Source organism: Puntigrus tetrazona, unplaced genomic scaffold, assembly GCF_018831695.1.
Source record: "Puntigrus tetrazona isolate hp1 unplaced genomic scaffold, ASM1883169v1 S000000472, whole genome shotgun sequence".
NCBI lineage: Eukaryota > Metazoa > Chordata > Actinopteri > Cypriniformes > Cyprinidae > Puntigrus > Puntigrus tetrazona.
The window spans coordinates 1279701-1292356 of NW_025048114.1; the positions used below are offsets into that span (position 1 = coordinate 1279701).

At 36.0% G+C, this 12656-nt stretch overlaps 1 protein-coding gene across 2 annotated transcripts; it reads right to left on the bottom strand.

The window, feature by feature from the left end:
* Window positions 1-880: 880 nt before the first annotated feature.
* Window positions 881-7648, bottom strand: alpi.1 (alkaline phosphatase, intestinal, tandem duplicate 1). Of its 2 annotated transcripts, none has more exons than XM_043231926.1 (10): window positions 7410-7648; window positions 7168-7287; window positions 5900-6015; window positions 4720-4894; window positions 3774-3946; window positions 2544-2678; window positions 2377-2452; window positions 1893-2300; window positions 1484-1600; window positions 881-1402 (listed from the first exon to the last, which is right to left on the bottom strand). In XM_043231926.1, exons 1-10 carry the CDS (start codon window positions 7489-7491, stop codon window positions 1131-1133), a joined length of 1674 nt encoding a protein of 557 aa, XP_043087861.1. In that variant the 5' UTR covers window positions 7492-7648; the 3' UTR covers window positions 881-1130. The 2 variants fall into 2 exon arrangements, with proteins under 2 accessions (XP_043087861.1, XP_043087862.1); XM_043231927.1 differs by having other exon boundaries at window positions 7378-7648.
* Between the last annotated feature and the right edge of the window lie 5008 nt (window positions 7649-12656).

Sequence of the window (12656 nt, forward strand, 5' to 3'; positions counted from 1 at the left end):
GGGAAGAGCATTCTGTTCTCAACCAGATGTTCATGTGAAGTCAGCACAGTGTTAATGTGAAATCTAGCACTTTGTTCTGCAGCTGCATCTTTCTGTAAACTTTCTGCATTCTGTTCTGTAACCACGTCTTCATGTGGAGTCAGAGCATTGCTTTGCGTCGCGATGGTGCAGAAGCATTTTGTATATTGGCTTTAATAAAAGCCTGATGTTTTGAAGCTATCTTTTGTCAAAGCAACCAAACACCTACAATGTTATACTGTAGGTCTTATATATTCTACAGTACAGTACTGTACTATTTTTAAACAGTTTTTCCATATTAAAGTAGGCGTACTATAAAATCACAGAATCAAGCAGGCAATTCTAGCTTCCAGTAGTTTACTGTAAATGAACATTTACAGTATGATTTGTTTTACGATGTACCATTACAACTGTTACTGTAAACCGCAATAGTATATACTATCCTAAACTAAACTTGTACCGAATTGTTCTGTACACAAACCGTCCCGTGTGTTTCTATTCTGAACTGTTCTTTTCTAAAAATTACAGTTTTTTTATTATTTTACACTGTTCTGGTCTGTTTAAAGATTGGTTCATTAATCAACGAGATCATCTGTAAAAAGAATGAAAAATACTTTGTAAAATGTTGATTAATCTGCCTTGCCGATGGCCCTTATCAAAAAACATTTACAGATTTGGCAGATGCTTTTAAACAACGTAAATTGCACTCCATTCTATGTTTATCAGTTCATGATTCTCATGCATGCAAAACTTAACGGCTAATTTTCAAGCCCTTCATACAGTAATGAACATATAATTTCTTACGATATCTGATGGCCACAGAACATTTAATCACAAATGCTGATAACACTGACAACATGAATGTTTTTTGTTAGAAAGTTTATTGGTCTCACATGTTTGAAATTCATAGTCACAGTGTAAAAGAGTCTTCCATCGCGCAATATATACAAAAATATCTGATTATAAAATACATCTATGAAAAAAAAGCTTTACATTTATATACACATCCCTGCAGTTCTGCAGAGCACCAAATCGCAATATAAACTATTTAGGTTATAAATCTCCAAAAATCCCTAGAGTCCTGGGGCCTCAATCACTCACAGTAGAGTCTGTCATCTCACGACAAGCCAAAACACGCCGGTTATTGAGACGAGAGACATTGAAAGAGTTATTTTACGGCTTCCAGAGCCATGAAGGTTCAGTGGACAGTTAGTGTACGGCTCCAGACACGCCGCGTAAGCCATCGCGTGGGCCACATAGTTCTGTTCTTTGACTCCGTGAAAGAGATGAGCCATCGGGCCTTTTGCATAGATAGTCACATCTTCCCCTCCGTGGGTCTCTGATTCTAAAGGAACAGCCGCTTGTTGCATGTACTCTTCATCGACTACAAATAAAGTCAGATATGATATTAGCGTTTGACAACAATAGAAGAGAGAGGTAGCACGTTAATTTAGACAATACTTACAATAATCCATTTCGGAAACATTTCCTCTTGTTCCGTTCACATGTGCATATCCTGGGCCGTTAGCATACAAGATACTAGTGTATGGAAGGTTATCCTCAGCCTTCTTGGGTGCCAGACCTGAGTGGAAAAAAAGCAAACAATTAAACAATGGCTATGCAGTGCAATACTAGTAATACACGCTTCAGAAAACCTCCACATCCCCAGCTCCACCTGTATATATCTGCTAGAGGTTTATTTCATATATGTTATGTATATATGTGCAGCAGCATTTCTTACATGCTGTGAATGTATCGGCAGTAGCAAATACATGCATAATAGATATATTTCATGTATATTTCCATGCTAAAACTTTCAGAGAGTCGTGATGACTGCAATCATTTCATTTCCGTGACGTGAAGTAAGCTAGTACCGAAAATAGGGTTCCCTCGGGGGGTGTTTCCACCAAAGGTGAACACATGGGAATGATCTGCAGTGACAACAGTGAGAGTGTCTGATTCACTGGTCAGCTCAGATGCTCTCTGGATCGCCCGGTCAAACATGATGGTTTCGGTCAGAGCAAGCTTGGCAACCCCATCATGGTGTCCATGGTCTATTCTACCTCGTAAAGCACAAAGACAGATGGTTTTCACTATTAGCAGACTACTTCTAAATTGTAACACCAAAGTAAATGATAAACACTCATCTTCCACAAAGAGAAAAAACCCTTTGGGATTCTTGCTGAGGATTTCAATGGCTTTCTCTGTCATGTCCACAATAGAAGGGTCACGGGTTCGATTCCTGAACACCTCAAATCTCATGTCCTTAGGTTCGAACAGACCTGAATGAGAAATATGAATGAGAATATATAAATACTGTTGGCAAATCAATGGGGAAACCTTGTATTTTGTCATTACCCATCAGGCGGTCTGTTGTTTTAACATTCACTGCATTTAGCTGCTCTTTGTTCCAGACATACTGGGCGTTCTTTCCCTAAAAAACCAAACAGATAAACACGTAAAAAACTGTAACGGTGGTTTACAAACTCAAATAGTGCCACAATACATAGATTTCTTGGAGATACCTTCCGAGCATTCAACCAGATATCAATGAGGTTCTTTTTATCTTTGCGATCCCCTTTGTGAGAAGATGAAGAGGGGTATTCTGGATCAGGAGTACCCTTGGGTGTCATGTACATGCGACCACCGCCAAGTATTACCTAAATGGAGACATATTTAAAATTCATGAATTTTAAAAATGTTAACATTTTCATGCTTCTTGGCGGATATTTGAAGTTATTAAATTTGGTATCTAAATGGCGCCATGGGCACCTTTCATATTTCATGGGTTCTAGAATGGAAAGTTATTGGGTAAACTTTAAAAATGGTAAATGGAAATTACAACTAATATATATTCATATTTTCTCCAATAGCAAAAACCGTTTCTATAACCGTTTATATTTTGCCCATTCATGTATAAAACAACTGTGCTTTTTCATAAGGACATGGTTAAAAAACAATCAAGTAACTGGTTTGAAAAACTAGCTGGCTGTGCTACAAGTCAACAACGAATACTGAAATCTGAAGTCAAGTAAGTTTTTATGAAAAGAAACATCTCAGCTGGGATGACATTATCAAACTTAAATGGGTCAATTTACGCGAAATGCCACAAAAACACCATTATTTACGTACAAATATAGGCTATAGGTCACACTTTTAAAGTTAGCATGCATATTACTAGCATATTGGCTGTTTTTTTGTACTTATAAAGCTAATTAGGAGTTTATCGAGACAAACGTCATAGTTAACAATCAGTTAATACTGTTTCCCAAACTATATTGTGACTAATATACAGTAGTCAACATTTAAGGTGGATCACAACCTTTCAAAATGGTCCTATAAGCTAAAAGCAAACTGCGTTCTACTTAAAATGTTGGCTACTATATAATATAGTATATTAAATATAGTACGTACAATAAAAACTGTAGTGAAATTGGACTTGCAAATTGTGCTCAACCATAGCATGGTGCAAAAAACCACAGATACTATTTGTGGTGTATTTTCTGTTACTTTTTACTTATTTCGAATATTGGCTATTATCACCTAAATATTGTATAACATACTAAAACTGCATACAGTTATAACGTATTGCGCGTACATTATAGTTTTAAGTTTAAATGAACCCTATTCTACACTTTATTCTCAACTTATCAATTGTTAACTTCATTTTTATTGAAAAAATGTTTGGCAAAAGATGGATTAAAACCAACAAGTCATGCTATTTTTGGCATCAGACTGTATGGGTTGCTGCTCACATCAATATCCGTGTTGGTCACCAGCTGCGTGGCGATATCGGTGCAGCCCTGCCGGCGAGCTTCGGAAGGCACGTCTGCGTCGCTGTACCAGCTGCGGCTCACCGAGTGGGCGTACGCCGCAGCGGGCGACGCATGCTGCACTCTGGTGGTGGTCACGATGCCAACCGACTTTCCTGGATACGTGCGCACACATTTATCACATTTGAACACAAAAAACTAACATCCTTCAGAATACATTCGTTTGTGCGCAGCAGAAGAGACAAACTCGTACAGGTTTGAAAGTGAGGGTGATTAAAAGGGTTAGTTCACCCCAAAATTAAAATTCCCCTTCAACGGCAGACAAATTAAGATCATTTTGATGAAATCGGAGAGCTATCTGACCCTCCTTTGACAGCAACGCAGCTGAAATGATCCAGGTCTAGAAACGTAGTAAATACATCGGTAAAGCTAAACAGTGTAGCGATGCTACAAGAATACTTTTTATTGCGCAAAGGAAACAAAAATAACATAATTTACTAAACTATTATATTCCCGAGTTACGTTTTCTGCCATTTTAAAGACTACCACAATACACACGCAATCTTTCCCCTAGTCGTAAACAGCGCTTATTGCGTTAAACATCTTTTTAAGTAATCTTTAATATGGCAGAAGACGTAACTCATTGAAGAAGAATGGTTTCTGACAGTATTCTGGCAGTTTCGCAAAACTCAAAAAGACCGATGTATTTACTACGTTTCTGGACCTGGATCATTTCTGTCTATGGAGGGTCACATAGCTCTCAGATTTTATCAGAAATATTTTCATTTGCCTTCCGAAGATGAACAAAGGTGTTTTTGCAACGACGTGAGGGTGAGTAGTCAACGACAGAATGTTTCTATTGAGGGTGAACTGTCCCTTTAAGAAGAACATGTCTTCAAGTGTGACGATGAGTCTAAATGGAAAATACCTTGTGCTTTGGCGCGGTGTAAGACTGAGAAAACCTCGTTGCCAAACGTGGTGTTGCAGACATAGGCCACCGCTTTAGCGCTCAAACCCACCGTCTTGGCGTTAGCTTTCACACCGCAGTGGTACGCCGTAGCCGTGCTAGCACTGTCCGCCACCTGCCTGTCAACACTGTACGTCTGTTTGGAAACACATCAACCAAATACAGATACAAAACATACCTTATCAGTCATATACTGAGTAGATACACTGTTTCCTTAGACTTTAATCTGATCTGTGTTTATATAGTGATACTTCACATCTGTAATCTGCTTTCCCTCGTCTTCATGTTCTCCAGGATCAGAGGTCGCAGCGCTATCTAAACTTATCAGGAATGCATAGTCTGCAAATAACTGATAACTTTTCATATCTTAAACTGCGCCTGCGATGTTAACAAAACAGCATGGAAGCCCGTTTCCGCCATGTTGTAAGTATGACATTAGAATACGAAATTATGGTGAAAAATACAGTTATGACGAAGGGTCAAATTATGATGAAAAGTCAAAAGTGTAAGATTCATAGCTGTGGCATAATTATGATACAAAGAATTCTTTTAATACATTGAAAACTATAACATAAGAAGTTAAAGAGAGAGTTATAAAATAAAAAGTAGTAGTATTATGACAGTTAAACATATGACTTTTTATATTCAAAGTTAGTTTTTCTATTGCATAATTAGGACTTGATATCTTTTATTTATTAATTAATTAATTTTATTCATTAATTTGTTTATTTCATTCCTTCATTCACTCACTCAATCATTTTGTGGCAGAAAAAAAAGGCTTCTGTAACACAAGTAAGCATTTTTTTAAAGCAAAATATTTTGTTAAATAATAAAATTCTACATTATGTTTAATATAATGTACTATTAATATCTAATAATGTATAATAAAAATATAATAATATAGTAATGCTACAATATATATATATATATATATATATATATATATATATATATATATATATATATATATATATATATATATATATATAAAAAAAAAAAAAAATCTCCAAATGTGAAATTAAACCTGAAGACAAGCAGTACACATGTTGGTATTTGTCAGACAAACCGAACCCACCTCTACATAATTGCACAACAAGACAGCTGCGAGTTATCTGCGAGCGATTAAAGGCAAGCGCCTGACCTTTGACAGGGCGACATATGGAAACGTGTCCATGGCCAAGAGCGTCTCCTCCCCCGTCCGCCCTTCCATCTGACCTCTCAGGATACGGGCGGCTGACACCGTGGACACTCCCATCCCTGACAGACGGACAGAGACGCATCACATCCTGACCCGCACAGTCCACAGGTGGATCGCTGACCTTCTCGCTATCCAAATAAAAGCTAAACAGTCATCAAATGAACGCGAGCATGGGGTGACGGAAAGAACCGCAAGGTTCCACGTTTTTAATCAGAAGTTTAAATGTACAGTCTTAATATTGTATAATGTATAATTTTTAATATACCTGTAAATAGAGCATTTCGGTAGTAACACTAGTGAACAAGACGTGTGCTTAATTCCATGTAATGTGCGCTTCCAATCTGATGAAACTAGTATGTTATAAATCAAGAAGTTAGTGATAAAGTGTGCTTTCAAGTTAGTGCCTTCAAACTATTTATCGCGATTAATCGCATCCGAAATAAAAGTTTTGGTTGTGTGTCTTGCATATATTTACTATGCATATATAGGTTAGATACAAATTCATGTATATATTTAAGAACAATATGTTTATATAGTAATTATATATCTAAAATATATATATTAGTGAATATAAATATAAAAGTTTTCGTTTTTATGATATAAGCATGTGTACTGTGCATATAAATAAAAACACATGCATATATATATATATATATATATATATATATATATATATATATATATATATATATATATATATATATATATAAGCTATATATTTAAAATCAGTAAATAAATAATAACTCCACCAAATATTGATTTCTTAAATTTTCTGAAGTTAAAACATAGCATTGCATTCTAAAAAAATCTTTTGAATAGGACCAATGTGGGAAATAAAAAGAAGCTCTAAATGACAACATTTTATTCTAACTTTTTCTGATAGTCCACTTCAGAGATTCTACTAACGGTAAGTAACTACACGTCAACTAGCAGTCATTAGAGTATTAGTAGACCGTCTGATTCATATCTTCTATCATTTTATTTTGATGCCTCCACAACATACTACCTACTGACTTTCAGAAACTTTGCAACCTAACCCTAAACCTACCTTAACAATCTCCTCTGAGAGTAATAAGAGTAATAAGAAAACTAATAAGAAATAGTTGACATGTAGTTGCAAAGTTACTAATAGTCAGAAGCGGACTATCGAAACCCATAACCAAACCAAAAGCACCGCCATCCGTTAAATCCGCCCGGGGTGTCTCACTCACCGTCTCCGAGGAAGAGGACGATGTTTTTGGCGCGATGCGCTCTCAGGGGCAGCGTGAGGGCGTCCTGCAGCGAGCGTCTGGCCAGATGCTCCCAGTGCGCCGGCTCCTGCTCCCACTCAGCTGGCCAGACAAACACAGCTCCGTAAACAACCTGCGCTTCTCCGAACCTGCCCCGACGCGACTCTTCCCACAAACCCCCGAGGACTCTACCTGAGCTAATTTTAGAGATGCGGCGATCTTACCCGCGGGCTCCGGACTGGTGCCTGGGAGGACGAGGGCCAGGAGCAGCAGCACGCCGGGGGCCCGGCCGTATAACAAACACATCCCGAGAGCTCAGAGCACACCTCGACGCTGGGAAGGAGTGTCTCCTCAAACCTCCAGCCCCTGCTTTTTAAACCCGGGGCCCCTGACAGCTCATAGGCTCTCGCTGGCGGCGGCCAGGAAACCCCTCGACTTCTGTTTCTTTTGTTTTAAGCCGAGCGCTTTTCTTCCTCTCTCCTGAGAGCTGCTCTCTGGGCCCCTTTGATGTGGCCGACTGCGCTAATGCGTGTTTTTAAAGCGGCGTTCGAAACGTATTCTCGTTGTGACTTCGTAAATGGATCCAGCGCGCGCGAGGAGCGCCGGGCTCTCCGGTTCTCGTAAGGTTTCGCGACAATGGAGGCGACAATGAAAATGATACAAGCGCGCTCTTATCTTAGGAAAATTAAGTGCACTTGATTGTACCGAACGGTGCATTTTTATATTCTATAAAAGTACATTCAATATATGATGTGAAGGGGGAAAAAAGACCACTTAAGGGTACCACTAAAGGTGCACCAATGTCAAAAAGAAGAACTTTAAAGTACATTTTAACTCACTGTGTTGCTTTCGCAAGGTTGTAAAACAGATTCGTGCCTTTACCTCCTCAAGAAGTTATATGCATATGCATATAAAGCAATGAAACATGAAAGGAAATTACAGAGCTCAGTGTGTCCCAAACAAGTTAAGACAAAGACAAACTGTCATTAAAGGATGTGCAAGTAAGCAGTGTTTACTCGTCTGTGGTTCCACAGCAACGTCCCATATAGATATTTTTATAGAATCTTAGTTTTGTGTGTGCATCAGCAATTTTACGACAGCTTCAAACGTGGTTTATCTAATAAGAACGTGAATGATCCGTTTATGTATGTGTGCTGTGGTTGCCACAATAAATACAGAAAAACCGTAAGCACACTTATGGCCAAAAACTGTAAAATTATATAAAACTTGTTTTGTACTTTTAACATACTGACAGTCGGCACAATAAAGGTGGTAAAAATCATTCATGCAAACTCGAAACACCATCATGGTAACGCTTAAATAATGCTATAAACATTCATTAAATGACAGAAGGTTTAACATAAAGCCCACTGATTAACAGCATTTTACTGTAAAATTACATGAAATGTCTTGTTAGATGTTTTACAGTATTTTCCTGTACATAGTAGGTGATATATATATATATATATATATATATATATATATATATATATATATATATATATATATATTTATTTATTTATTTATTTATATATACTGTACTATGTACAGGAAAATCCTGTAAAACATCTAACAAGACATTTCATGTAATTTTACTGTAAAATATTTACAGCATTTTCCTGTACATAGTACGGTATATATATTCTATTCTATAAAATTCTTAATAAAAATATAATAAAAATTACCATACATTTCCCACACTTTATATACACTGTTTTTTTTTTCTGAATCAGAAAATCCAAATCTTCCTTTCCTCTAAGACTAAAAGAAAAAAAAAAAACCCACATTAATTAATTTTTACTGCATTTCTGAGGAACTTATTTTTCTTTTTTTAAGGCAAGAGAAAAATAACAAAAAGTATTATAATTATTATTTTCATCCAGTCTATAGAACAATTATGTTGTTTTTAATTTTATTATTATTATTATTATTTTATTGTGGTCGCCGTTGTTTTAGAGCAGTGATTTTACTACAGTATTTGACGGTTTGCTGACTAACTCTGCACCCTTGGATTGTTTTGTGGGAAATAAACGTAAGCAGCATTTTTCTTCAATGAGGTAGTGGAGAATTAATGTCGTAAAAATAGAGAGAGACAGAGAAAGAGAGAGGAGAGGAAGGTTTCTGGACTTTAAATCCAGAAAGGCTCGGTGCTCGCTGTTAATGAGGCTTAAAGAGCGTCTCATCTGTATCGCTCGGACAAGATGTTAAACAGCGCCGCGGACGCCACACTCATTTGTGGCGAATCAAGCAGCTAATAAAAGCGGAAATATGAAGCGAGGCCTCACATGATGTGACCGCACTGCACGAACCAAAATACGAGCGGGGAACTCGATCCTCTGCTAGCCGAGACACGTCAGCCCATTGTTACGGTAGACAGCGCTTTCCAGGGCTGAACTTGAGATTAAGCTAATAATGAGTTTGCGGTAAGACTAGCTCGAGCTCAGTTTGGGCTCTGGTTTCCATTCTCCTCCTGAGATTTTCCCATAGCCTTTACTACGGCGGCTTCGGATGCAGAAAACGTTGGAAGTGGTATGATATGTGTGTATATACTGTTAGGTATTGGCTCAACATTCATTTCTTTAAATAGGTTGGCACACACACACACACACACACACATTGGTATTTGTGGTTTAGGAGGACTCTCTATAGGCATAATGGCCTTTATACTGTTAAAACTGTATTTGCTATTATCCTCCACCAACCCTACATCTAAACCTACCCCTTACAGGAAACTTGATGCATTTTTAGATTAAAAAAACACCATTTAGCATTTTTTTTTTTTTACAAATATTATTTAACGATATAATGTTATATTTATATATAACAAAAAAAAACATATACAGTGTGTTATAGTTTTAGTTTAATTTTTAAAACTTTTAAAAATAACAATAAAATCTGCGTTAACTGAAAAGAAACTCAATATTTAGCAACAATTTAAAATTTAATTTTGGCTTTTTGCCAAATAAAACAATCACTTTCGTTTATATTTAAAAAATAAATAAATACGCACATATAAATAAATACATAAATAAATGTTAGATAGATATGATTGATATTATATAAATATTAAAAAATGAAACCAAATTCAATTACCAAAATAATAATTAAAATTACAATGAAAATTGAAGACATGAAAAACTAATAAAAATATAAACGATCACATTATAATTTAAAATGTCCATAAAAAGTATAATAGTATCACAATGATATTAACATTGTAATGTATGATATAGCATAATTTATTTTACGGATTTCTTGAATTAATATAAAGTTTTTCACGTCATAGAGAACAACATGAATGTAAAAGTACATTAAGAAACTATGCATTTTAAATGTTTTTTTTTTTAATGGACACTCCCATGAGGTTTTATAAAAATCGCCTTATGTTCAGTTTAATTACATCATTTGCAGTGCTTTATGGGATCAAAAATATTAATAACTAAAGTGCACAGACTTGCCAGTACCAAATTTGTAAGTTAATTAATTTCAAAACTAATTTATTACGATATTTGTTGAAGAAATGCCAGAGAAGAAAATAAGAAAGTACCTAAAACACAGAAATGTGGTGAATTACTAAACTGCATGTGAATCAAAACATAGAAGTGTTTAGGTAACAATGCATATTTAAAAGTTGATACATCAAGCAGAAAGAAAAGTAAAATGGATAAAATATCTTTAATAGTCCATAATAGTGGCCCTAAAAGATGTCCATGCCTTTCAGTCATCATCTCAGAAATGAGAGCACAAATCCATATGTATAATCAAAATGAACTAGAGCCATACATGACTTCATGACATTTATGTGAATTGAAATCTCAGAATAGCAATGGAAGTAGGTTTCCAGTAAACAAGAAACTCTTTACATCTGGTAGAGCACTTTATGAAGGAAAATGAGCAGGACACAGTTAAAATAATGACATCAAATGCAATGCATGGAGTTTCCAGAGTCTAAATGACTAGATATGACTAGAATTATTGTGGTGTTCAGTTTTATTGTGACTACTACCTTCTTAAAATAAAGGTCTTTATTGGCATCTAGGGTTCCAGGAAGGAACTTTAACATCCATGGAACGTTTTCGATGCTCAGAAGGGTCTCTATACTGATTGTTTATTTATTTAAATTTAGAAAAAAATTATTTTAAGAAGTGTTTACTGAAAGGGGGAACCAAAAATGGTTCTCTACATCCTCACTGTGAAATACCTTTTGAGAACCTTTTTTTTTTTAACTGAAAGATATTTTTTTAATGCTAAATATTTCAAAGTATGTTGGTAACCAGCCAGTAGCCAATAACTTTCATAGTGTTTTTTTTCTTCATAGTATGGAAGTCAATGGTTATTATCGACTGCTTTTTTGCCAGCATTCTTTTGGGTGAACTGTCCCTTTAAGAAACATGTCTGATTGGTGTCTGGTGGAAGTGTTTATAAACCAGACTAATGAAATGAGGCACAAATCCCAGTGACCTAATCACTTCTGAAAATATGCTCATGCATAATCTCATACTTTCAATACATACTGAAAATACAGTAAGATTAAAATGCATGGGAGATTCAGTTGAAATTGTATAAACACAGGTTAGCTTTAACGTAAAGCAGCAGATTTATTTCCCAGTAACAATCATTGCTTGTTGTGGCCCATCCTCTACAAAACACCAAACAATGGCTGGCAGACTTGCTAACCTCTAAAGAGCGCCAGGGCAATAAATGACTGACGTAAAACAGTTTTGCTAGTCCCTTAAGCATTCCTTTTCATGCAAAGAAGAAAAAAGGCCCCAATGCATCTAAAATCCTAAACGTCCAAACTTATTAATGTAAATCATCTCTCTCCTCTTTCAGACTGATGCAACATCTGTGTTTAGTTTTGAAACGTAAGCAATCTTTGGAGACTGGCACGGTGTTGTTCATAGATTTGAGAAAAAGTTTTATATTTAGTCTTGGAGGTTATTTAATGCTTTATGGTCTGGTTTACTTGCAATATTTCCAGGTTTGAATCCAGATCTTAGTGACATTTTGTAAAGAAACCAAAGACTGTTTCAGATAAAGGCAACAACAAATGCAGTCAGGTCAATAACACTGTAATAAAAAAGAAGAATCTTTTTAATGATTTGTTTAAAACACATGTATCGGGTTTTGGGAAATGTGCTCTTTGTGTTTTTGTTGGTTTTTGAAAACCTTTTTATACCATTTTCAAGAAAAGTCTAAAAAAGTAATGTTGTAACATTATGGTTGCAAACACACATGATGATGAGGATGAAGACTGAATGAAAACTATACCTATCTAAACAGAGCAAACAAGCAACACAATCATAGCACTTACAAGACTCAACAGTGAAACTCTTGATTAGTGCACAGCTGAAACTACTGAAAGTCCTTAGCAACAAACTAAAAGGAAAATGGTACTGGCTGAAAACAAAAGTCCATGTGGTGTGAGAGTGTGATAGAACACCCCCCTTCCAGAAGGCATCCCTTTTGAA